The sequence below is a fragment of the Rhincodon typus genome, chromosome 15, assembly GCF_021869965.1.
Source record: "Rhincodon typus isolate 14 chromosome 15, sRhiTyp1.1, whole genome shotgun sequence".
NCBI classification, from domain to species: Eukaryota; Metazoa; Chordata; class Chondrichthyes; order Orectolobiformes; family Rhincodontidae; genus Rhincodon; species Rhincodon typus.
In genome coordinates this window covers 40,160,348-40,188,118 of record NC_063346.1, presented here as the reverse complement: position 1 = coordinate 40,188,118, position 27,771 = coordinate 40,160,348, and the positions used below count along the sequence as shown (strand labels likewise).

At 38.5% G+C, this 27,771-nt stretch overlaps 1 protein-coding gene across 5 annotated transcripts in view; it reads right to left on the bottom strand.

Moving 5' to 3' along the window:
* The window catches only part of chd9 (chromodomain helicase DNA binding protein 9), a 459,302-nt gene that overhangs the window by 20,156 nt on the left and 411,375 nt on the right, over positions 1 to 27,771 (bottom strand). For 2 of the 5 annotated variants that reach the window (XM_048605559.1, XM_048605563.1), the window contains 11 exons: positions 26,115 to 26,274; positions 25,681 to 25,770; positions 20,244 to 20,347; positions 19,211 to 19,364; positions 12,549 to 12,606; positions 12,314 to 12,350; positions 11,996 to 12,203; positions 8,503 to 8,711; positions 6,667 to 7,566; positions 2,413 to 2,573; positions 1,962 to 2,234 (listed from right to left, as the gene is read on the bottom strand). In XM_048605559.1, coding sequence (XP_048461516.1) covers positions 1,962 to 2,234; positions 2,413 to 2,573; positions 6,667 to 7,566; positions 8,503 to 8,711; positions 11,996 to 12,203; positions 12,314 to 12,350; positions 12,549 to 12,606; positions 19,211 to 19,364; positions 20,244 to 20,347; positions 25,681 to 25,770; positions 26,115 to 26,274 — 2,354 coding nt within the window. The remainder of the gene's footprint in view (positions 1 to 1,961; positions 2,235 to 2,412; positions 2,574 to 6,666; positions 7,567 to 8,502; positions 8,712 to 11,995; positions 12,204 to 12,313; positions 12,351 to 12,548; positions 12,607 to 19,210; positions 19,365 to 20,243; positions 20,348 to 25,680; positions 25,771 to 26,114; positions 26,275 to 27,771) is intronic. The other 3 variants (XM_048605561.1, XM_048605560.1, XM_048605562.1) reach the window with 3 other exon arrangements.

The following is a 27,771-nucleotide window of genomic DNA, read 5'->3' as shown; positions in this document are numbered from 1 at the left end:
TCAAACATACGCATATATGTGCACACACAGACATGTCCTACAAATATTTAAGCACAAATGTATTTTTTAAATTTTAGAGGAGAATTATACCGTGTTGCATGTTAAAAATGCCCAGTTGTAATGAGCAACCTGATATAGGTTAAGTAAAAGTTTGAATCAGTTAGTCAATATCTGAGATTCACAAAATTAGTTTTTCTTTGATAATGTTGTCCTTTGTCACAATTTGGTACGGCAACCTAGTGACCATTCTTCACGTCTGAGTTCAACAGAGTTCACAATTGGCTGTCCTATAAAAATAAGTCATAATAACAAGATGAATTCATACATCGAGATTTATGATTAAACCAATATAGACTGAGGGGTCAATTTGTTTTCTAATGAATATTTACATAGAGACAATTGAACTCTTGATGTGCCTTTTTAGAATTTAAAAAAAGTCTCTTTTAGCTTCTATATAACATTGGGGAGTGGACATAAAATGGCAACTCTGCAAGTGACCCATAACAGTGAGTGAGATTTGCCCAGGCCAATTCTTGTTTGAAATAGGTGAGAAACTATTTAGGTTTTTGATCACTTAGTTGATATTAAGGACACATCTCATGGGAAATAATGTTTGTCGTGTAGTTTCACCATATGCATAATTGTTCCATGCCATTACATCTTTAGTAGATCAATCCCAATGAAAGGGTCACCAATCCTCCAAAAATTAAAAGAAAAATTAATTGTTTGGAAACTAACGAAAGCAATCCAGGAAAAAAACCCATGAGCTATTAAAAATACAAGACATGGGGCAAAAAAGCTGACTGACTTAAGAATGATCTATTCAGATAGTAACAGCCTGCTAACTTTGTGATTGGTACAAGAAAGCATGCAGACAGTGTCACAAATGGGCCATTTGCAGATCGATTTGTAATGAAGTCTTCTATCCAGGGTTGGTAATTCTACTCATGGAGCAAGAGTAAAAAAAAGAAAACAAATTATTCAGCTCACCACCTCATGCTAACAAACAGATGCAAAGTTTTCAAATCTGATGAATCAAAGCAGCTTATATTTTTTGTAAATTTAATAAATGAAGTTTGAGAAATTCGTATTCATTGACAATGCGATATGGTTACTTTATCCTCAATTTCTAAGTGATCGCAAAAAAAACCTAGACTGGGGAAATTTAACGTAAACAAAATTGTCACTGGAGGTAAGAGGTTATTGTTAAAGACTTCCATCAATCCCAAAGAAAATGAATGTAGTTGTTCTGCGAAAATCTATTAATGAGTTTGGAAGTTAGAAAGTCGTAAAAACCTTCTCAGATGCACTTATGTTCTGTAGGAGTTATAATAATATTAAAATAATTATCAATGTGACTGCACACAACAAATGTTAATAAATATAGAAGTACATGTTGAAGTTGTCAGCTCAGCACTGTGTCAGATATCCCAATATTTACTGACAATTGTGACACAGGGCATAAAGCCAATCATGCTGATTTATTTCAAGTGAAAAACAAAAGCAGACTATTTGCCTTAAAAAGCAGAGAATTAAAACAAAAAAAAAGCTCTTTCTGCATTTACAACATATCATGCTGTGCCATCAACCTTCAATCAAAACCATAAATTGTTCGATATTTAATAAGAATCCACAGGTTCAAAGGCCTTCAAACAGCAATAAACCACAAAATGCAAAGCATTAGGTAAGCACTGTTGCTAGGAAAGCCTTCAGAATTGCAAAGGGTAAAGCAGAAATAAAGATTTCAAAATGCTGCGCATTACAAATACAGCTCACATCTAAATAAATGTACATTAAAATTAACAATGGTTATAAAGCACAAAGGAGTAATGTATATAAAGTGTGCGAAGGAAGTAGTTCAGAGTGAAAACGCTGCTCGCAGCCAGATGCGCAGTAGCATGCTGCACACTGCAAAGATCTGCAATTAGAATCAGATCTAACAGTAATAAAAAAGAACATACGTCATTGATTTTCACTGTAAACTCCTTTTCTCGCACATGCTTCTTCACCTTTGTGAACTGCGACAAAAGAGAATTATCTTCTTTAGCACCCTGGGTTCCCAATGTTACAGTAGCAGAATCACTGAAATTTCCCATGGCAGAAGGGCTATCGAGCAGTTTTGTTGTGTAAGAAGAGGTCACAGCATTGTAATCATAACTCCTTCTTGATGGAATCCAATTTCCTTTCAACACTGCATGGCATATACTATCAATTCTGTTGATCATGACACGATCCTACATTAAAAAAGGAAATGAGCCTTTAGAAATTTCTTGCAAATTCGTTTCAATACTCAAATTATTTCATCCTGGAAAATGTTTAGTCCAAAGCATATGAAAATTATAGCACTGCACTCGGTGCAAGCTGGTAGTGACTTAAATAATCCAAATTGAAGCTGTTGATTTCAGTTCATACCTTTGGCCAGCAGGAGGCAGCAAACCTATGTCTTTCTTGGAGGAAGGGACCATCAGGCTTTCCACTATCTGGTAGAAAGCTGTCTTGTGTCTCATCATGTGTGATGCTAAGAGATGCTACACTATCTTCATCATAAGTTTTCAAGTGCTGTGGGGATTTGCCTTCAAAGAAAATGCAAATGATTTTGTCAAAATATTATTTCAATATAGCCCTAATGGTTACAAATCACAGTTCTTAATTTGCAATTCCTGACCAATTTAACTGCCTAAACAAGATAGAGGATACACAACTCAATTGTGGCTGATAATATTTATATTCAAATTAACTTGACCGTTATCCCATCCAAAATGAAAAATGTCTGAGGTCTGTTCAACTTTAATTCGACAAAAATAGGAATTCGATTCTGCTATTTTCAGCTTTAGAAAGTTAAGGTGCCAGATGTGGCAAAGAAGAAAATCTGTATTTCATACTCAGCTGGATGCTTGTATTGGAGCGGCAGTGATCTTGTAAGTGGCAGCAGTGAAATGTCAGTCTGACATAGAGCTGCTTTGTTGGCAAAGAACAACATTACACCATTGGTCCTTACGTAACTGATAATGACACTTGATATGTAAAAATAGGAACACAGAATCAGAATTGGTTATTCAGCCAATTGAGTCTTCTGATATTCTAGGTCATAGCTGATCATCTACATTGGTGCAGAAATACGGCAATCACTTACCTGTTTGATATCATTAATAATTAGAAATTCATCAATCTGACTTGAACTTTATAAATGACTGAGTTTCCACAGGTCTTTAGGATACAGAATTCCAAAGATACCCAGCCTTTATTGCATTTAAACAAGCTCTGTATGTTTCTACAAGATCCGCTCTGATTTTTCTGAATTCCAGAGAATATAAGCCCAATCTCCTCAACCTTGCCTCATAGGAGAAATTCCACAATGCTAGGAATCAGTCTGAACTTCCACTACTGTCTCTCTATGGCAAGTATACTTTCCTTTGGTAAAGGAGCCAGATATGCACACAATTCTCTAGGTGCAGTCTTGCAAGTGTTCTAGACAATAAAAGCAAGACATCTTTGCTCTAGTATTCAACCCCTCTACTGAAAAGGGTCGCCATACCATTCGCCTTCCAAATTCCTTGCTTTCAGGTGATTTTTGAACAAAGGCATCTAGATCACTTTGGATATCTCACTTTCTAATCTCTCACCAGTCACGAAATGCAGCTCAGTTCCCCCTACCAAAGAGGATAGCTTCACCCTTAGTCACATTATATTCTGATATGTTCTTTCCCACTCACTCAGCCTACATAAATCCTCCTGAAAATTCTTTGCATTCTCCTCACAAATCCCATTCTCACCCAGTTTTGTATCATCTGCAAACTTGGAAATCATTGCCTCCATGATTGAAACAGACATTGAAATATCAGTTGGGACCTCAAGCACTGAAACTTATGTTATCTTTCTAAACAGCAAAGTTATATTTGCAAACTTTCAATCTGCATGCACTAGTGCAGAATTGAAAGAATTTTGATAGATGATCATCAATACATCCACCAACTCTACTGTCATCTCTTACAATACTCTATGGTGCAAAACAAAAGGATCCTGGGTATTTGGAGATAGTAGGAACTGCCAATGCTGGAGTCTGAGATAACAAGGTGTAGAGCTGGATGAACACGCAGCATCAGAGGAGCAGGAAAGCTGGCGTTTTGGGTCTGGACCCTTCTTCAGAAAATCTTCAGAAAATGATCCTGGGTATTTATCAACTTTCAGTTCTATTAATACGACTTTTGTTTCTTATTAATACTGATTTCTTTCCGTTTCACACTGTTTCTAGGCCCTTGGATGTCAATTATTTCAGGGAAACCTCTTGTATCAACAAACACAAAGTACTTTGATAGGTGCTCAGCCTTTTCTCTATGGTCCATTATAAATTCTCCTGTCTGTACCTGTAATGGAACCATGTTTGTCTTCGCTAATCTTTTCCTTTTTACATACCTATAGAAGCTTTTACAATCAGTTTTTAACATTTCTTAGTAACTTAATCACATTTTATTCTATCAATTTATTGGTCCATCTTTGCTGAATTCTCCGAATTCACACAGCGGCAACCTTTTATCTGATGAACGTTATAAGATTGTGATTGTTGCTTTGATCTAATATAATCTTTAACCCCCCTTGTTATCTGTGGCACTCTTGCTTTTCCCAGTGAGTACTTTTGCCTTAAAGTAATGTATGCTTTTGCAAAGCAAGCATATTTTTTAAAAAAAAAGCCATTGTTTATCTAACAAGCCTTTTAATGTATTTTCACAATCCACCACAGCCATCTTCTTCCATAAACCTTCATAAGCATCCTTGTTTAGATTTAAGTTCTGGAGTTTCAGATTAAACTACACTTTTTTGAAACTCAATGGCAAATTCCATTATACTGCAATCACTTTTCCCTAAAGGTTCTTTTACAAGAATATTAATTAGCCCTTTCTCACTGCATACTACGAGATCCAAAATACTGTGCCCTAGTTGTTTCCTTAACATATTGTTTCAGACAACCATCTTGAAGACATTCCAGGAATTCTCCTTCCACAGCACTGGTGCTCATTAGATTTACCCAGTCTATTTATAGATTGAAATCACCCATTATTATTGCACCCTCATTTCCTGATTCATAAGTGCATTAAGACTGCTGTTTTGTAGTAGTCGAGAAACGACTCTCACCAACAACTGCTGTTTCTCACCTTAGCTCCAAACAAACAGATTCTACATCCTAATAATGAAGACAAAACATTGCTGATACTGGAACTCTGAAACAAACACTGAGAATGCTAGAGAAACTCAGTGGATCTGGCAGCTTCTGTGGAAACAGAAACAAAGTCAACATTAAGTCAGGTATGACTCTTCTTCAGAGCAGTTCATACTCTGCTCTGACTCATGACTGTATGACTCATGCAGAGTCATGTCCCACTTGAAACTTGACTTTTTCCACATTCTCTGGGTTTGTTTCAGATTTTACATTCTGTGTTCTGGTCAGAGATCTCTCATTAATGTGCTGATCCTATCCCATTTCTACATTGCCTCTTTTTCCTTTTTGCCTGTCCTTCCTGAATGTCAAACATCCTTTAATATTTAGTTCCCAGATTTGCAGCCATTTTTCTGGAACAGTAATGAAATCACACCTGTTTATTTCAACAATTCACCTACACTGTTACAAATTCTGCCTGTCTTCAGATAGGGTGCCTTTAATTCTGCCTTTACAGCACTATTTGTGTTGATTGACACTGGTTGACTTTAGGATTTGTTTCTGCTCCTCTCATAGTTTCAGTTACTGCTTTTCTTCTTGACATAACCAGTTTTGTATTTCACTTACCTGCAAGGATATTAGCCCAGTCCTGTAAAAGTGCAACCCACCTTTCCTATACAGGTCTTACCTGCTTCGGTGCAAGTCCCTCACAGGCAGAAATCTGTTCTTTCATGCTCATTCTCTCAATCTTCCTATTTCTACGCTCACTGGCATGTGGTACAGACATCCTGTTTTTCAAACACCTGCCTAACTCCCTGAATTCTGCTTTTCGGGGAGTCATTTCACTTTCTACTCATATTGTGGTGTCGAATATTGCATTACTATTCAAAATCCAATAGCAAATTTTCATTAGAATGAAAACCATTTTTTGCTGCAGCTGGAGACAAAAATATTCTAATTTCCTGCATGATTCTGATTTGGTTCAACATCTTAGTATAACAAGAATCTGAGGCACCAACTATATTGTTGCTCAAAATAATGACACCATATAAACTTTACTAATAGAGAAATTATCCATATAAACTACATATCTGAATTTCTATTTGAAGTTCACCTTGCTGAAGACAGAGCATCCATTATTTTAGTGAATTGTTACATAATTTCAATTGCTTCAATTTTAATGATGTGGAGGTACTGGGGTGGAAAGGTCAGAAATCACATGACACCAAGTTATAGTCCAACAGGTTTATTTGAAAACACAGGCTTCCAAGGAGGAGAATCTCCAAAAGCTTGAGTTTTCAAATAAACCTGTTTGACTATAACCTGGTGTCGTGTGCTATCTGACCTTCTTCAATTTTAAACTTACACCATATCTAGACAATACTTCTGAAACACTATTGAAATCGCTACTGACGACAGCAGCTATTCCAGCTGCATTTTAAAGACCCTTTTGTCATTTTGGTCAACCCAGGAAACGCCTGACCAAGCAGAGAGTTTCAATTTGAGTCACTTACAACCTGCTGTGGTCTGCTTATCATCACTGTCACTATCACTGTCATCAGAAGAGGACGATGAGGAAGACGAGGAGGAGGAAGATGAAGAGGATGATGAGGACGAAGAGGATGACGACGAAGATGAGGAGGAAGATGAGGATTGTGACGAGGATGACGAGGATGACGACGACGGTGAAGATGAAGAAGAATTATCTGAATCAGAATCTGAATCAGAGCTCGAATCAGGACGTCCTCTGTTCGCCTTTCGTTTGTTGTGTACAGAGTTCGGTGTAAGGGGTTGAGTCCGTGCTGCAACCATACATCCATCTGGATCTGGGTCTAATTTAATGCCAGTCTTCTTGTCTAATCGGTTTTGTAGCTGAAAACCACCCACAGCATTCCAGTGTTCTGATTTCACTTTATTCTTAACCTCAGTGCGCACTGCATCTTCATCATCAGATGATTGTTCCTTTTTTACAACTACTGTTCTTTCACACTTTGCAGTTTCAGTCTCAGACTGACTTTTTTTGTCCTGTAGCTTAGCTGGTAAATTAATAGGTGAGGATGAAGATGGATACTGAGGGTGCAAGAGTGGTGTGGAGCTCCTAGATTGTGTAGCTTTGTTTTGGCTGAAGTTTCTTTGAGCCATCATGAAGGAAAGCTCTGAATCACAGAAAATGTGATAATCAGTCTTGCTGACACCATGTTTAGCTGCTCCAGTGAGCAATTCCTTATCATGCTTTCCACTCTCCCACCACTCTGGCAGATCTGGGCCTGGCTGGCACAACTGTAACCGTTCGTCAAGTTGAGGATGTCGAAGTACTTGTTCCCGTACTTTACGGAGCAGCTCAATCCGATATAGTGTCCTGGAAGCACGCTCCTCTGTAATAGGCTGTATGAAAATGGGTGGATCAGGAAGCTCTAGAGTGGAAAAACAAAAAAAGATTCTCTGCAAGTTAATCTTATTTTGAACTCCTGTACTTAACAGCAAACATAAACAAATTCAACAATGAGTTTATACTGTAAATATTGCATTGATTAAAATAAACTGCACATTCATGGAATACAAGTGTCAATGGCTGGGCTAGCATTTATCGCCTGTCCTAGTTGCGTTCAAGGAGGTGGTGGTGAGCTGCCTTCATGAGCTATCCTGCATGTGACTTTTAAATTATGCTTTGCCATGACTTTTTATTTGGCATTATCATGATTTATTATTGAAAATAAAGACTGTAACTTTCATATTAATTGATAAAAGCTAATGCATAATTTTGCATGGCCTGAGGCTGAAGGCAGTATGTACTGTAAAATAACCTGTCATTTCTCTGCAGGTTCAAAAGTCCTTATTTATTGTTGCTACCAGGTATTTCGTGCTATCCTAATTCAATTTCCTATCTTAGTGAACTTTCAGTAATCACCACAATACAATTTATCAAGTTCCATAATTTGAGGATCAATGTATGAGTGATGATGCAAGACTGGCAGCCTTTTCCTCAGAAATATTCAAAATAGAAAGCTAGCTTCAAATGGCAAGGATTAATGACAAAGAACTCACAGCACCAGCCAGTCAGTTGTTTGTGTTAGTTGAGCATTTACAGACGTTTAAATGATATTTGTGCAGGTTATTCTCTTTCCCATAAGTAGAAAATTCTCCAAACTTCGACATTTCCCTAGCCCAATGTTAACAACATGTGCTAACTGAGTCCCCATAAAACATAGCAGAATCAGAACAATTGCATAATTATTACCGGTCATTGAGATTGCAGAAAGGTGACACTATAGTCATGTGATAAGGAAACTCAAGAATGACATTCACTATCTTTGATGAATATAGCTACGCAGTAACTCAGTTATCTGTACCTTCTTTCTCTTTGTGTGGTAAACGGCAAACTCTTCGACACATAGCGATGAAAGCATAAAGATACTTCTGCAGACTCTCATCTGTCTTCTTATTCAACCTGGCAATAGCTCGGAATTTAGTCCAATCAAATTTTTGCTTGTCTGGATCATAAACCACACCAAAAGTAGACACGACTCTGTAAAAATCAGCCTCTTCTCGCCTGGTCCACCTAGTCGAAAAATGATGGATTAGTTGCTGGATAGGATGCATCCTCAGTATTTACTTTATCAAGGTATTTTTCGTCAATGAACCCACTATCTGACAGCATTTCTGCACTAAAACAAAAACGCAACATTTTATGTCTTTAAGTTTACGAAAAGAGAAACACAAATCATATTAATTGCAAAATTTTAAGATGGACTCTAGAATGCCACAATACTCCTTGATTTTATACACCTTGGTGCTGGATACCTCATGCAAACTAAGGCCACAGATAACTTCTGCCTAGTAAAGTGAACAGTATCCTGGGAAATCTTCTCTAGGTAAGGTTTTCACTAGTGAAGATGAATGGTGAAGTGGAATCTGAATTTTTGTTGTCAATTCCCAGCAAGGGCTAAGCTGAGAAATTCATTACGTGCAAGCAAATCTCTCCTGGTTTGTTTACAAAGCAATTCTCCAATCTAATGGGCTTTCCACACTTATACTGAAATCCTCTCTTTACACTGCCTTGACTCGGAAGGACGGGATGCTAGGAGGACTGAACTACAAATCTGTTTGATATGGGTCGATAGCCATAGCCAAGGTGAGAGGCTGCCCACCTTATTTATGGCATTAAACTCCTTACTATTTGTGCATCCAAAGCCCCAGATAACTTCATCAACATCTGTGGGTCCTCTCGTGACTGAAGAGTCTGATGCAGGGATCCACATAGATGTCCACACATGTTGGAACTTGGGGAAAAATTTATAACGGTGTCAGCTCTGGCCTTTGTCTGGGCATGTGTGATGTTGAAAATTTAGCACAAATGGTCTCTAACTACATTGGTCCAAACTTCAGTGCCTGCTTCCACATGGGCCACTCAGTTGCAGTTTTTACAAAAAAATGACCTCTGATGCAGAGGTTTGTCCTTATATAGTTTGTACTAACCACTTTAACGTTGTTTGCCCTGAGAAAGCTTCCTAAAGATGAACATAGAATTCCCAAGTAAATCATCAATGTGGGATGTATGGCCTGCCCATCCAAGTTGAACTTGCTGCCGCCCAGAATGAAGCATCTGGTGTTTGTGACTTTACCTGGCATCAGATACTCAATAAACCTCAGGTGTCTTTGTGAGGAATGTTTTCACATAGGTATTGCAGATCCCTCGTAAGTGTGATTTTAATCATCAGCTTAGTGTTGTGCTGTTTACAGACATGATTATGGAATACATCGTTGCATCTAGAATGCATGCCTTTCATAGACATCTTCACTGTAAGGGCATCTCTAGCAACTAAGTAATGAATATTTTTGTATAATCTTGACAGTGGTGGTATCAATGATCATGTCTGGAACCTCAAAAGGCAGGCACGGTGGTGACTGAAATATAATTGGAATGGGAAACACTGATTTGGACTGAAATATTCTTGGCACCACTCAAGAACTGACTACAGTCTGAATGTGTTCCTTGTGTGTGGGCAGTCATCATCAAACAGAAGCTCTGATTACTGCCTCTATGGAGGCACACAGCTTGTAGAGATGAAGAACATCCCTGAAAGAAACTCAACATTGATGCCTACAGGCATGACTCTGGTGGCTTTCTCAAATATTGCAAAGGAGAGACTCAAGAGCTGGTGAGCAATAATGCATTCTTGCTTTATGCTGCTGGTTACAGGAAGAATATTGGATATCCAACTGTGCCATCATCCAGCAGGTACAGGATTTTAACAAACTTTTTCTCTCAAGGTAGGATGTCCCATTAAGTGCCACCTTAAATCAAGATGAGCAAGAAAGTAGACATTTTGGGTTGTGACTCTTCATCAGGACTGGGAAGGGAGCTGGGAAATAAATAGAGGGAGGAGGGGTGGGGCTGAGGGCAGGTAGGTGGGAAGGCGATAGGTGGATGCAGGTAGGGATAGTGGGGATTGGTTGGTGGGAAGGTTGGGGTGGAAGGTAAGGAAGATGGAAAGGTTGTGTCAGGTCAAGGAGGTCAGGATGGGAGGGAGGGTTGGACTTGGGATGAAGCCGGAGTGGAGAGATTTTGAAACTGGCGAATTCTATATTCAGGCCATTGGACTGTAGGTTCCCGAGGTGGAATATGAGGCATTGACCAAATGCAGACTCGCTAACCGATTCGCGGAGCATCTGCGCTCTGTATACTGTAGACACCATCATCTTCTGGTTGCCAACCGTTTTAACACCCCCCTCCCACTCCCTTGGTGACATGTCCACCCTGGGCTTCCTCCAGAGCCACCATGGCGCCACACTCAAACTGGAGGAACAGCACCTGATATTCCACCTCAGGAGCCTACAGCCCGAAGGCCTGAACATAGAATTCACCAGCTGTTTCAAAATCTCCCCAGCCCCAGCTTCAACCCAACTCCAACCCTCCATTCCATCCCATCCTCGCCTCCTTGACCTGACACAACCTGTCCAGCCTCCTTCCCGTCTATCCACCTTATCCTTCCCACTGACCAATCCCCACTACCCCCACCCGCATCCACGTATCACCATCCCACTTACCTTCCCCCAGACCCACCCCTCCCCCCTCTACTTATTTCTAGGTCCCTTCCCCCTGCCCAGTCCTAGTGAAGGGTCCCGAACCGAAACATCGACTCTCCTGCTCCTCTGATGCTGCCTGACCTGTGTTCCTCCAGCTCTATTTACTCTGACTCTAGCATCTGCAGTCCTTGCTATATCCTACTGCCACCTTAATTACAGGCTACAATAAAGCCTTTTCTTAGAGCACAAACGCTGAAGAGTGGGCCTGGAAATGAGTGCTATGGTCATTGTTAAATTTTTGGATTTGCCAGATAGCTTTAATTTGCTGAACTTCATGCTCTGGGGCTCAGAGTTGGTACTTGGAGGTGAATTTCTAACCGACACAAACCTACTGTTGTAGTACGAAGAAGCAAATTGATACATAGTTGTGGCACTGACCTTTATACGCATTGGAGGCAGTAGGGAGAGCACTAGATCCTTACGATTTAAAAAGACATGGCAAAAAGATATTCACATTGTGCAGGTTTCAAATGAATTTCAGCAATAAAATTAATCAATTAGTGAACAAGCTTGAAGATTTTTTCCAAAAGTTGTACAGAAAGATCTTTATTGATGATTTTTTTGCTCGTTATTAATCATTTCAACTTTCCAGAATGGGAATCCTTAACATTATTATCAAAGTGGCAAATGGCTTTAATGGGAAAATCACCGTATGCTTTGGAGAAAGTCAATTTGTAGTTTGGAATAAAGGAGATGTTTAAACAGCAAATAATATTTGAGAAAATGCTATTAATTTAGTAGCTCAATCATTCCTACCTTTGTTGCTTTTCGATTTTAGCGGCCTCCTTGGCTTTTACAGTGTCAGCACAAAGTCGCCTTCTCCTATCTCCTTTAGTTTGGGCTTCCAGTTTGACCTGCTCTTTCTTGTTACTACGCTGATAAGCGGTCACAAGTCGACGAAGGCGTGTTGTTAAAGCAGATGCAGTTGGCCAATACAGCAGATCACCTTCTCCCAGAGGGCCATCTAAGATGAAGTGGAATTTTCATCATTAAGCAAAATGTTATTGCCTAAAAGATCTACATCTTTAAATCTAACTGCAATTAAAAGAAACTGTTTCAAACCTTCATTCTCACCTGTAATTATTAGATCTCCTGGAGAAGATGCAGCATCCTGAAACAGAAAATTTTTGCAAGTGTTTTGAGCTAGTTTATCAATTTGATAAAAAGAACAAGATCTGTAACATAGATTTTACTAATATGTCAACTTAATTTTCATTTTTACATTGCGTTTTAGAATTACATAGGAAGTTGTTTTTGCTCAGGAAAAGTAGCAGCATTTATGATACACAAATTAAAAAAAATTGCTCACCTCCATTTCATCCTTGAATAATGGCTGAGTTGGTTTATATTCTGGATCTTCACCATCCCTGTTAGAACACCATAAATTAATTAGGAAATGATCAATTAATAATGCTTTTCAAGTTTATTGACAGTAACCATGTACAAGATACAAAAAAGAAAAAAAAGTTAAACTAGTCAAAAAAATTCTTTTTTTCCTAATTTCCTCTCTGGTGCTCTCTGCATCAAGAATGCCAGTGAATTGTTACAAGGCACAGAGGACAGTTGTAAACAAACACTCTGGACCCACAATCAACAACATAAATATACAGGGGAATATTGTGCTGCAATCAGAAGTTAGGGAGCTGGATTATAAATTAGCAAGCAGGACCTCAAAAGTAATAATCTCCTGATTCCGCCTAGTACCATGTGCAAGTTTATATATAAAGAGAACAATGCCAGATCAAAGCACACATGGAAATACAGCACAGGAGGGAGGGTTTTCATTTCTTGGGACACTGGGACTGCATTGAGGAAGATGGGACCTGCACAAGTTGGCAGCTTGCACTTGAACAGAGACAGGACTGAACTCGTGGGTATTTTGCTAGTGCCATTGGAAAGGGCTTAAATCAACTTGACAGGACAGCAAGCAGACAAGCAAGAGACAAAGTGAGAGAGGAATATCATGATGTACAAAATACTGGGAGAGACAGATAGCACTAGATTAGGGAATAGTTAGTTAATAGGTAGAGCCAGACAAAAGGAGAAAGTCACAGAAGTCTAAATCAGAGCAACTGTGTACATTTGTGCAGCAAGAGTAAATACAATAACAGTATTGTAAATAGTATAAGTGGTTTGCAAGTACAGGTTACTAAGTGAAAATATAATGTTGTAGCTACTACAGATACCGGTCTCAAAGGAGGACAGGATTAGGTATGAAATATTCTTGGATACAGGCGTTTAGAGAGATAGTAATAAATGGGAGGGTACCAAGTGGTATTGATTAGGATAAATATTGCAGTGCTGGAGAAAGAGGATGTGCCAGACCTAAGGAACAAAAATGGTGTAATTACATTGTTTATGTAGTCTATAGGCCACCAACCAGTGGAAAGGATCTGGAGGAACAAATTTACAAGGATATTACAGACAGTTGCAAAGATTATAGAGTAATTACATCAAGGATGCTAACTTATCCACATATTTGTCTGGGATTTCAGTGAAGTAAAAGAAGGAAAGGAGCAAAGTCTCCTAAAGTGTGTTCAGCAAAGTTTTCTGCAGTATATTTCTTGTCTAATGAGGAGACAATATTAGATTTGGTTATTGAGAATGGGATGGACACTTAGATCAGGTGAGTAGAACGTTTAGGGGACAGCATTGATTGAATCATAAGGTTTAAGCCAACTATGGAAAAGGATATTATAGTAAGAATAATAGTTAGGAAACTGTAGATGCACCGACCCTACATTTTCAGTCTTCCTTAGACTCTGTATCAGAGGACTGGAAAATTGCAAATGTTGCATCCGTATTCAAAAAAAGTTGTAAAGCCCAAGTTTAAATTTTCTAGCAGTTTCCCAAATAGAGACAATAACTCTCAACAAAATTAATAGCCACATGGACAAATGTGGATTAACTGAGGCAAACCAACATGATTTCCAAAGGGAAAGTCGAGTTTAACTAATCTGCTGAACATTTTTGAAAAGGTAACAAGACAGAGTTGACGGAGAACAATATCGTTGATGTTGTGTATATGGATTTCTAGAAAGCATCTGAGACAATGCTATACAACAGAATTGTGGGCAAAGTTATAGCTCATGGAATGAAAGGATTGGGAGCAACATGGAAGCAGAATTTGACAAGTACAGGAACTAGATAGCAGTGGTCACTGAATGCTTTTCAGGCTTTCATATTTGTAGTGGAGTTTCCCAGGGGTCAGTATTGTTCTTCCTGATGTAAATTAACAACATAAATCTGGGGGTACAAAGCACAATTTTGAAATGTGATGACAATTCCCTTCCTATTCATGTATTCGTCCTGTGCTTCTTGAGTGCTGCTATTGTGTCTCCTTCCATCACCCCTTCTGGCAACGTGCTCGAGGCACTCAACACACTGTGTAAAAAAAACTTGCCTCGCACCTTGAACTTGTGCTCCCTAGTAACTGACTCCTCCACCCTGAGAATAAGCCTCATACTTTCCACTCTATCCATGCCATTTAGAATCTTACAAACTTCTTCTATTAGGTCACCCCTCAACCTCCTGCATTCCAACGAAAATAAACCTTTCTTCATAGCTAAAATCCCCCATACGAGGCAACATCCTGGTAAACCTTTTCTGTACCCGCTCCAAAGCATCCACATTCTTCTGGTAGTTTGGTGACCAGAACTACACACAATATTCTATATGTGCCCTAATTAAAGTTCTATAAAGCTGCAGCATAACTTGTCTATCCTTATACTCAATGCCCCTTCCACTAAAGGCAAGCATGCCATAAAGCCTTTCTTACAATCTTATCTACCTGCACTGTCAACTTCAATGATTTGTGGACTTGCACACCCAGGCCCTTTTGCATATCAATACCCCTAAGGGTTCTACCATTCACTGTACAATTTCCATCCATAATTGACCTTCCAAAATGCATCACCACGATGTTTGTCTGGATTAAACTCAATCTGCCATTTTTTTTGCCCATGTCTCCAACTGATCTTATGACAATCCTCCTCACTATCTGCAACTCTACCCATCTTTGTATCATCTGCAAACTTACTAATTAGACCAGCTACATTTTCCTCCAAATTATTTATGTAGATCATGAACAGCAGAGGTCCCAGCATTGATGCCTGTGGAACACCACTTGTCTCAGTCCTCCATTCCAAAAAGCATCCTTCCAGCATTATCCTCTCTGTCTCCTTTGACTAATGAAGGAGACACTGCATAGTCAGTATCGGGAGTTCAGTGGCAAATTAAGAAATAGAACCTCAAAGGTCATCAGTTCTGGATCACCACCTGAGTTAGGTGCAAACTGGCAGAATGAAAATCAGATGGAAGAGATGACTGGTGTGGAAGGAGTGGGTTCCAGGCCCCAGCACTGGGGAAAGTGGGACCTGTACCAATGCAACAGTTTCCAACTGAACTGTGCTGAAGCTGATGTTCTTACAAACTGTGTTACTGGGAAAGAAGAGAGGATTTTAAACTCAAAAGTGAGTCAAGGGATCAAATGTGGAAATATGGTAAATTGAAGTGTAAAGACCAAAGAGAAAGGTATTAATAATGGGAAATTATAAACAAACTATTGTATGGGGAGATGATGGCTTAGTAGCATTATTGCTGGACTGTTAACCCAGAGACTGAGACAATGTTCCGGGAACCCAGCCGTGGGGAGATGGTGGAATCTGAATTTAAAAAATCTGGAAGTCTAATGTTGACCTTGATTCCAGCATCGATCGTCAGGAAAATCCATCTGGTTCACTAATGTCCTTTAGGGAAAAAAACTGCCATCGTTACCTGGTCTGGCCTAAATGTGAGCCCAGACCCACAGCAAAGCGGTTGACTCTTAACTGCCTTCTGGGCAATTAGGGATGGGCAATAAATGCTGGCCTAACCAGCGACACCCTCATCCCATGAGTGAATGAAAAAAAAGGAAAGGACAGAGTACAAATCTACAAGTAAGCCCCAGAGGAGAAGCACAGAATTTACCAAGAGTAAAAGGATAAAACTCAAATTTTTGTATGTGAACATAACATTTGAAACAAAACAGATGAACTGAGGGAGCAAGTTGAAATTAATAATTATGCTCTGTTAGCCATTACAAGATCATGGCTGCAGGATGACATGGATTGGAACCTGAATCTTGAAAGGATTTAGTTAAAAACAGGGCACTAAGAAAAGTTGAAGGTGTGGTTCTGTTAATTAAATGATGCTAACAGCACAATATAGAGGAATAACCTAAGTTCAGGAAACCAAGATGTCGAGACAGTTTTGGTGGAGGAGAACTGATGAAAGTAAGGCATCACTCGTGCACAGATCCCTAACTGTAACCACATGGCATGGTGCAGCATAAAAGGAAGAAATAATGTGAGCTTGTCAAAATGAAATGGGCAAAGATCATGGCAGATTTTAATCTACATATTGACTTGAAAAGCAGAGGTAGCCTATAGGAAGAGTTATGAAATGTTTTTGAGATAGTTCTATAACAGCATATTCTGGAGCTGACCAGAGAACAGGCTGTACTAGACCTAGTCTTGTGCAATGAGACAGGATTAATGACTGATCTTTCGGTAAATGCATGTGTACGTAACAGCAACCATAATAATGACTGAACTTAGCATTCAGTTTGAGGAAGAAGGGAGTGGTTCCAAGATAAATTTTTAAAAATTAAGAAAGAGGAATTATGAGAGCATGAAAGCAAAAGGGACTAAAGTGAATCAGCAAATTAGGTTACAGGATAAGTCAATATAGATGCAATGGCAGATGTTGGCCTTCATTGCGAGAGGTTTTGAGTACAGGAGCAGGGATGTGTTGTTGCAACTGTACAGGGCCTTGGTGAGACCACACCTAGAATAGTGTGTGCAAATTTGTATCCTTTGAGGAAGGATGCTCTTGAGGGAGTGCAACAAAGGTTCATCAGACTGATTCTAGAGATGGCGGGTCTGACATATAAGGAGAGATTGACTAAGGTTGGGATTGTTTTCGCTCGAGTTCAGACGAATGAGGGGTGATCTCAGAGACTTATGAAATTCTAACAGGACTGGACAGGGTAGATGCAGGGAGGCTGGTGGGTGTGTCCAGAAACAGGGGTCACAGTATGAGGATTTGGGGTAGATGATTTAGGAAGGAGAAGAGGAGATATTTCTTCACCGAAAGAGTGGTGAGCTGTGGAATTCCACCATAGCAAGTAGTTGATGCCAAAATATTGAATGCATTCAAAAGGCAACTGGATATAGCACTTGGGGCAAATGGGATCAAAAGGTTATGGGGAAAAAGCAGGATTAGGCTATTGAGTGGATGATCAGCCATGATCGTAAGGAATGGAGGAGCAGGCTCGAAGGGCCGATTGGCCTCCTCCTCTACTATTTTCTATGTTTCTATGTTTAATGGGATATTTCAAATACAGTGTATAAATCTATTCCACGAAGTAAGGAAAATTTCAAAAATGAATACACCATCTGTAGTTAACTGGAAATGTTGAAAACAGTACCAAACTTAACAAAAGCATATAATTATGCAACGACAGCTGACCGGACAGAATATTTTTTTAAAAAGCAAACATTTACCAAAAATTAATAAAGGAGAGAAAAATTAGTGTTTGAAAGAAAGCTAGCCATAAATATTAAAACCAGATACTAAGAGTTTCTCTAAATGCATATTTTTTAGAAAACATTAGCAAAGTAAGTACTGGTCCTATGGAAAGTAAGACTGGAAAATTAATAATGGAAAATATGGAAGCAGAAGACGAACAAACAAGTACTTGGCATCAGTCTTCAGTATAGAAGACACAAGTAACATCCTTGAAGCAGTAATAAATTAAGAAATCTTGAGAAAGGCTATGAAGGCATTGGAGGGGCAGGGAAGGGACTACAAGAATGGGTACGAGGGATGAGGAACTTCAGTTATGAAGGCAGTTTGGAGAAGTCATGAGGAGTTTTTCCTAGGAGAAGGCTAACTGTGATCTGACAGCTATCTAAAATCACGAGGAGTCTGGTTAGAGCAGGTAAAGGGCATACTGTTTCTGCTTTTAAAAGGAATAAAAAAAGAGAGGACATGGACTTAAAGTGACTTGCAAAAGAAGCATTGGTGATATGGAAACATCTTTTCTCACACAGCAAATAGTTAGGGTGTGGAATACATTGCCTGGAAGCATGTTGGAGGCAGGTTCAAAAGTGGCATTCATGTGGGTATTAGACAATTATCAGGACAAAGATAACTTGCAAGGGTATGGGGAAAAAGGAGATTGACACAAGGTAACAATATTCATTTGAAGAGTCAGTGCTCGCGCAATGGGCCAAATGGCCTCCTTCTGTGTTGTTAGACTTCAGCGAACTGTTCTCACTTTTGAAAGGATCAAGAAAAAGAAGGTACAGATTTAAAGTAATTGGCAAAAGAAGCAAAAGTGACATGAGAAAAGACTTTCTCATGCAGCAACTGGTTAGGGTCTGGAAATGGACAGCCTGAAAGTGTACTGAACAGAGGTGAAATGAAGGCATTCAAAAGGGAGGCAGACTATTACTTGACAAGAATGAACGTGCAGGGTTACACGGAGATGATAGGAGAATGACAATGAATGCTCATCTGGAGATGCACGCAGACATAAATGGGCCAATTGGCCTCCTGCTGCATTTAATTCTGTGATACTGTGACACAGAACCCCTCCAAACCCATATTTTCTCACTCCCTTAAAGGTTGCTCAGTACGGTTCTTCATTATCCAAGCAGAACAATGTTCAATGTGTGTTGTTAATTCCCCAGCACAGTTAATTTCATTCCATGATCAGCCAACATTAGATAAGATTCAAAGGGTTAAGCAGAATTTGCTATTTCTCCACAGATATAGAATACCTTTCTTCATAACATCAGTCCACCAAATCATGCATCCAAGAACTAAGTATACTCATTCAAGTCAGGCAATCAAATTTTAAAACAAGGCATCCCTGAGATAAAGAGAGAGATAAGTAATATTTTGAAATAATTTTAACCACTTCACCATGTTGATTGAGAATAACCATACCCCTCTGCACCGTCTGCAAAAGTATCATTTCCCCTCTGCTCTGCAGCAATGGCTTTCTCATCAGGTTTGCCAACTCTTTCTAAGAAACAGAGTGCAGGGTCATTTCTCATTGTATTATACTTTTCATAACCTGTGAATTGTATGAAAAAAATCATCAGGGAATAATAATACAAATAATAACAATGTACCATTAATATATTCATTAATCCGGTTTTAAAATTGTATATGTTACAGTGAAGTTATAGTATGGAAATAATTTTGTTTTCAACTTTATATTTTCTAGCCAATTCTCTAACTTAGCATTGTGTTATATGAGAAGCACATTGCCCAATATTCATTTTTTTTTGATTTTCCTTTACATCTTCAAAATGAATTCAACTGGCTGAGTGAAAGGATACAATTGAAAAGTCATCTCACAAAACTCTCAAATCTAGATATTTATGGAATCCAATATTTTATATAATAGGTCATTACCAAGCAATGAAATAATAATGAAAGTTTTCACAACTACTTAATTTGAATAACTACTTTTGGGAAATATAATGACACGCTGTAATAAAAGTTAACATGTAGTTGTGACAGCATAGTTATTCTGCACTGACTAGCAATCCAGAGCCTGAGTGTGTAAATTTCACCACAAAATTGTGTTATTTATGTGTTTCGGAGTTCAATTAAGTCTAATAATGTATGGTCAAGTATCAGGAAACATGGCCTTGGCTACAAGAACTGCTACGACCCACCACCACTGCTAAGACAGGGCAATTATTGAAGTTTTGCAAATTGTCACTCACAGCCCAAGAAGAAATAAAATTTGATTTTGCTGTTAATACTAAATGCTAAAATATAAAATGCAAGCATTATTAATTATTTTACTTTATGTATATATCTCGCCTTTTTTAACTGTACAGTGATTGCCCATTGTTTGATTCTTTTGAAATATTCTGCTGGAACACCACAGCTATCTCAAGAAGTGTGATATTTTAATGTTGTCTTCCCATCTTTAACTCACCGTGCTTGAAGACCCCGATGAGCAGTGATTTGTCAGCATCCACATCCCACCATTCAGCAGGTATTTCAGACTGCTCAGGCTCAGGAACCCAAATGTCAATTTCACTAAGGAGGCAGAGACAATTTAAATCAGTTACCGAATTCTGTTATGGAAAGTAATTTTGGCCACTGATTCAAAAGGATTTTACCAGATTGATTTGATAAGGCTACCCTCTTCTATTTGCTTTGATAGGCTTTGAATACATCATATTGTATCCTGCAATCTCCCACATTCCATGTCAAAATCACAATGTATTTCTGCTCTACATCCACAGCTAAACTGACCAGTTGAGATATATCCACTCATGTTCAAAGGCAGAGGGAAGTCAATGAGAGGATCACTTGCAGATCAAAAAAAAAAATCAGAATAACTTCTCACTGATGCAGGACAGGGTACTGTGAAAGAACAAAAGGACTTAGGTTTCCCTGTATGCAAATTGCTAAAAGCAGACACAAATAATATTTGTCTGTCCAAACAAAATACATTTTTATTTGTTGGCCATCATCTCAAGAGGACTGTAGCCTTGGTCAAATCCCGTCTGGAGAACTGCACTCAGTTTCTGGGCAAGGCAACTCAGATTTACCAGAATGATAAATGATTTGAAAGATCAGATTATGAAGTAAAGTTGCCATAGTCCTACTGGACCGCAGGGATGCTCTCTCATTAGTTATAGGTGGTGATTTAACCTGAAGGTCACGATGCCTCTGGCGAGGAGAGACACGGAGATGGAGAATCGTTCATGTTAAGCTCAGCTGGTACAGGAATTGAACTCATGCTGTTAGCGCCATTTCACATTGCAATCCAGCTGTCCAGCCAACTCAACTAACTTACAAATTGTAGGGCTTCTTTTTAATGGGGAATCAACTAAATGGTAAAGTTTCATGTTTGTTTCTACCCAAGTTAATTAAATGTAATAGCAATTTTAATGGTTAAGACGCAGAAAGAAATTGTAACTGATAGAGTACATATGGACATTTTTTTCTGGAATGGAAATCCATAGGTATTACAAAGCTTTAAAAATTATGCAAGGTCAACATCAGAGTTGCCACGTTTATCCAATAAACTGCGAGGCTTGACTGAGGGCAACTGAAAGGTCACGTCCCATGTTAATATGAAAAACATGCACCCAGTGAATTTTTTTCCTTTAGTTGAGATCCTGAAAGAAAAGCTGTTAATTTCTACCCAACTTAAAAAGCACTAATGTTTTCAAATTTAAGATTGCAGTACAGACTCTAGGGTACAGAGGACTGATTCCATAGGAGCACTTCATTTTGTTTTATTTAAAAGCTTTGGTTACTGCTTCAACAGCATCCTGCAACTTTGAGTTCCTCAATTATTTTTGGTTTTTTAGAAGGTGAGTCATTATTTGTTGGCATACAAGTCCACATTGAAAGAAAGGAAACTCGCTATTTCTTTTCAAAAAGAAAATGAATCCAGAAACTTAATATCTGACCCCAAAAGACAAGCTTTCAAACTTGTCTGAAGCAATAAGTATTCATTGTTCGGACAGTCGGCAAGCTTTCAAAAAAACTGATTGCATTTTTCTTTCTGGACTGTGTTTAAGTGACTGTATGCTCAGGAAATATTACAATCATATACATCTGCTTTAACTTTTCTGTATCACATTCTGTTTGATGATGTCATCCTAGACCACAATTATCTAAACTTAAGAATGCATGCAGAAAGATGGAAATTAAAATCAAGAGAAAAGATCATAGTAGAAAATCAACATCAATAAAGTGAGCCAACAATCAGTGTGCAGAAAAATTATTGATTTAGAGGGGAGAAAATGCATTTAAAGTAGTTTTGTGTATTTTGCAGAAATGGAAGACAGCCTTAAAAATTCAAAATGACATCACATTTGGGATTTTAATTGTTTGCTTGGCCTTGTGATGGTAGTCAAGCCCTGGCAGAACAGTAAATCAGTCCTAGGTGCTTGCATGTATAAGTGTGCATTCAAATATTCAGATGCAAATACTTCAGTAATACAGCAAACACAGCTAGTACATTTAATTAACTTGGGTAGAAAAAAAAAACAAGAAACTTTGCCATTTAGTTGACTGCAAACAGCACTTTTTGTCTTAGCTCACATGCTGTGACACCTTGCATCTTTTTGCACGTACCTACCATCATCAGCTACTTATAAACGAGTGGTGGCAGTGGATCCACCATCACCAACTATAACTGACCAGATGGTTTTTAATGGTCAGCAAGTTCTTGATTCAAGTCATCCTCCTGCAAAGCACTTAAATTTAACATTCTAAAAAGTTGTATCCCTGATGAAGATATTGCTCCCCATTTTAATGTCAGATTTATCTGCGTAGCATAGTCCTTCTTGGTTGTGTGTGCAACTGGGACAATGACAAAATCAAGCCCTGTGATTCAAATGGCACCTTTATCCACATCCTGCAGTCAAGGTACTTTGTTTTTGAAGAGCTTTCTGCAGGCAGATGTGACTCACCTTCCTTCATTGAAGCAGATTTTGATTCTGGGTTGCTTCTTCTACTGCAATCAGATGAAGTGAAATCGCTTTTCTAGTCTCAGGGCTTTTGGGTATAAAATTCTGCACTGTACCTGTCAGCAACAGGTAAGGCATCGGAGCTATCTTAAAACCAATGAGACCGGAGGGAAAGCAATGGATCCATTTTAAAGTATTTTATTCATCATTTGTGATTTAGCGCTGAAATCCATGTTGAACATAAGTCACAAACACTCAGCAAGTGACGATATTGAGCTTGCTGCTACAAACCGATCAAGGGAAACCAGAAGACTAACAGTGACATTTTAAAATGTTGTGAAGCACAAGAACACTTGGTCAATATTACTAGACTGCTTGGGTTACCCATGACAGTGAGAACATTCTTGGCAATGCTGTCAAAATCAGACAAAGTAGGCAAAATGTTACTACTTTAAGGCTGGCAAGGTGAATCAATCTAGAAGAATCCATCATGGAGAACGTTCTGCTTAGTGGAAATGCTGCAGGAGATTTTAACTGTTAGTGATACACCAACCTGCAACATCACAGGCATTGATATGCATCAAGGAGCACAAACGCTCAAGTAACAAAGTCAGGATGACAGAAGCAATTGTTGAGTGACATTCTGAAGTGTCTGGTCAGCATGCCTGAACGGTTTGTGGTAGAGATTGTGACCTGACACTGTCCCTGAGGCTCAGCATGAAGCCATGATCTTGGCAAGGCAGACAGGCTTTGATGAAATGGATGAAGCTAATTTGGTGGAACTGCTTGCGTCCCATGGAGGAATTGTCCAATGATGACTTAATACAGCTGGAGAGTTGATGAGCTGAAAAGATGAAGGAGTTGAAACACAACCCTCTTGAGTTCGATCAAAGAAGAACTAGCAACTCAAAGAGAGATTATGTAAACTTTCATGGCGAATTGCTTGGATGGAGAGTGAGACGCCAGAGTGAACAATGATGCCACAAAAAGGGTTACAAAGGAGATGTACTAGGAAAAACAAAAGCAACTGCCCAACAGTCCCTGATTATGTATTACAAGACTGTTGATGATTTGGTCCTTTTTCTTATTACCTCCACCAACAATTCAAAACCAGCAGCATCTTCATAAAGTCCTTAAAATCCAGTTGCAAGGAAGGTGGTGTGACAGCAAAGTCTTCCCTCAAGCCAAAATATCCAGCATCAAGGCTCTAAACCACTCAAAGCCACTTCCACTCAAATGTTTTAGGCATGTCCTCAAGCATTTCTGTAAATATGAAACGTTTTCTGCAACTCTTGCTGATCAACTAAAATGGGGAAAGGTTCATTTGAGAAGACATCAACACAGGGAGACACTGAACTTGCAAGCAACATCTGACTATGAGGCATAGTCTATAGATTGTGCATTGGACTTATTAGCCAGGTCAGAATCCATCAAACCAAAGCAAAGCATTCCGGAGTTGAAGGGGCTGCTTTAGAGACTAGTGAATGTTTCTTAATATGAATTTATGCAGAATTTCTCGTATTCAATAATTTATTTTATTTCAATTGGGAATTCATGCTGCACATGTATGGTACAGTAGGTCAACATACGCTTTTGTCACCCCCACCCCGGGCCCCAATAAGTGCCTGCAGGAGTCTTTCTCTGGCTTTAACGTTTATTGTTATGGGAAAGCATGCTTCACTTACGGTAGTTCCACTTTAAATTGTGATTATCAGGATGCAGGTAAGGATTTATTGTATGTTGATGCTGTCCGATTTTACAGCTGCCAATTCTTTCACTTAACACACTGTCATCCTTCTGCCATCCAGGTTCTCTTCCTAAACATTTCTGGCTCCCTACTTCTCTTAATATTGTAATTCCCATTCTGGCTAAGCTTTTATACTCCCTTCCTACTTACTATTGCTTTGGCTTGGTGTCAACATTCGATTATATTTTTGTGAAGCACCTTGGAATTTTTATCTTGTTAAATTTACAGCAATGTTCTCTTTGGAACAGAGAAGGTCAAGCTGTTATTGAGGTTCAAAACAGGTTTGCAAGATGTCAATTTCTTTTACAGAATAGAGATGAAACCTCCCTGAGCAAACACGCCAACCAACAGTACTCTGACTTATAAGTCACTGTCGAAAGATCTGGATGGAAAATTTGAAAATTTTTTTAGTCTGTTATTGGGGTTTGGAATCTTTTGTCTGAAAAGGTTAATGGCAACTATTTCCATTTAAAAATAAGTGGGAATTGGATAGGGACTTGAGGAACCTACAAAGTTATAGACAAAAAAAGTGGGGGTGTGAACTAATTAGGAGTGCCCCTTCCAATGGCCCATGTCTGTGATGGCCTGAATTGACATCTATTGTAAATTTCTATCATAGCAAAAGCATTATATAAATACAAATTATTGCTGGTTTTCCCATTGTCCACGGAAACTAAGAATCTGTTTCAATTCTAGCAGCAATAGTTAATCATGGAAGATTAGACAATTGATTAAACACGGAAAGCAACTGGCCTAGATGGAGTACCTGGCTGTGCACTCAGGTCCTGGGTAGACCAGCTGGCAGGAGTATTTGCATAAATCTTTAACCTTACCCTGATTATACTCTCTTCTACCCTCTTTCATTAGGCAGAAGATACAAAAGTTTGAAAACAAGTACCAACAGATTCAAGAACAGCTTCTTTCCCGCTATGGATCTCTCATATTAGATCCTTCTCTGCACCTTCTGTCATTGAAACACTATAATCTGCATTCTATTCTATTACCCTAATGTAATTACGTAAGGTATGATTTCCCTAGCTAGCAAGCAAAACAATACATTTTACTGTACTTCTATACATGACAACAATAATAAATCAAATCCTAACCTGTGAGAAGAATAAAATTGGTGTAATAGTTTAATGTTCACAAGGTTGAGAAATTACAAGTTATATTTGAATAATAAATATTCTTACCTCGCATCCACTCCATCAAGTACTTTTTCCAACTGGTCACCAATTACTTCTTGCTTCAGATAATACAACATTCTTACGCGCAGTAGTACCCTGAATGATGATCACATAAATTTAGGCACACAATGCTAGTATCAAGTAAGGTTGTTTGATAGATGCTGTATAAAGTACAGTAAAAATATCTACTAGCTGACAAACTCAAAATAAAAGTTTATTTTCATTACCCATCTACTGCATTTGTTAATAGTTGATAATCCTTATTTGAGTCAATATGTCCAAATGCACCTTTAAAAACTGGCCAGATCGTCATAATTATGAACTATGCTCAGTTCAATACTGTGATAAATACCAACAGTGGAAGTAGTAATACTAGAAAATTATTTTATGTTATTAGAATCAAAGAATCTGTAAAGAATCAAAACTATTATCTAACTTACTTATTGCAGTGATGTTTTAAATGCTTTTTGTAGCCATCATCTTGGAGCAGGTGTTCTGGGTTGTATTTCCTAAGCCACTCAGCCTTCTGCATATCAAACGAGCTTCCTTGTATCTTCACTTTCTTTCCTTTCCTGCCCCTTGGAACTGGTGCAGACAACCCTGATAAAGGAGTCCAGAACAAATTTAATTCTGAATTTGGTTCAAGATGGAAAACCTTAAAACAGCTAGAATAGATTAATTCAATGGTGAAGTACATTTATAAACTAATCCACCATGAGACAATTCAGTTTGACGATACAGTCAAGTTCTTTGTATGTCACAGATCAGCAGGAGCCCAATCAGCTCACTTTGCCTGTACTTTCTTATTGAATACAAAACAAGCATGAATATGACTTCAATGATAGCATGAAATGGAACTGAAACATTCATTCAGAATTGGACAATACAATGTAATAAATAGACATATTAAAAGATTGTTTATGCCTTTTAATTTTATCAAATGTACCCTGTGATGTCACTGAAAATTTTAACATGGGAATGGATTCTTCACTGCTTTAATGGACTGTATTTGTATATTAAGAAATTTGGGAAAAGTTATCTATTTGTGCTTCAATCAGGTGTAGTTATACTCTGAAGAGATCCAAAGCTAACGGTTGACAATACCGACAGGGTTAGGTTACGCTTCAATTCTTCCTGTGCTTTGAATAGTCCATAAATTCTCAATGATGAAACTCCTCTATCAAACTGTTGAGCAGGCTGCAGTGTAGTGTTTCATCTCCGGAACTATACGCCAGTTATAATCAACAGCTTCAGGAAGTTAGAATTTATTTGTGCCAATTTCCCTATTATTTTGAACATTATCCAGTGTCGAGGGAAGATCCTACACAGCATGTCTTGTTATTTCAACCACAACAATACTAATCTGAGACCATGACCTTACAGCTCATGGATTTTGAATTATAAAACAGTTAATCTGAAACAATTCTCTAGAATGGCCATAAATCAAACGATAAAGCTCATTTCTTAGAGTAATTGGTATCCTGACAGGCTTTTTAGGCTGGATTTACATTTGCAATTACTGTTGAGGGATATACCCACTCCCCCCACATCCTGATAGTGCATAAAACAAGGACATTGTAAAACTTTTTTTTAAGATTAGTAAAATAAATGATGCACAGAATTATTGAATTGATTAACTAACCACAAACAAACTTTTTAAAACTGTCAAGTTCATTGTCTTCGGTATCTGATGCAAGGAGTTAATCAAATGCATTCTGAGTGACTCTGGATTTGGCATCATTGTAAGGATCCCACTCTGGATCAGATTTGGCACTTTGTGAGGTGTATTTTGTGCTTTTTTTTTTAAAAAGTGAAGAGAGGTTGAGATACAGGTGATGTCTGGTCTGCTTTGAGCCAATAAACAGCTTGCTAGGCCTTGGGTTTTTATTATGTCAGAACAATAGAAGCAACTTGAATGGGTGGGGTCAAGCTCCCACAGAACCAGGAATTTAATTTTAGCTGTCAGCAGTTGCTGGGGTCTTGAAGCTGGATGTGGAAGCTGTTATTCTTCTGTTGCAGCTAAAATTGTGGTCTATTTTCCTACTGCTATGATTTCATGAGAGACAATCTGTTTTACTGACACAAAAACAAAGTTGC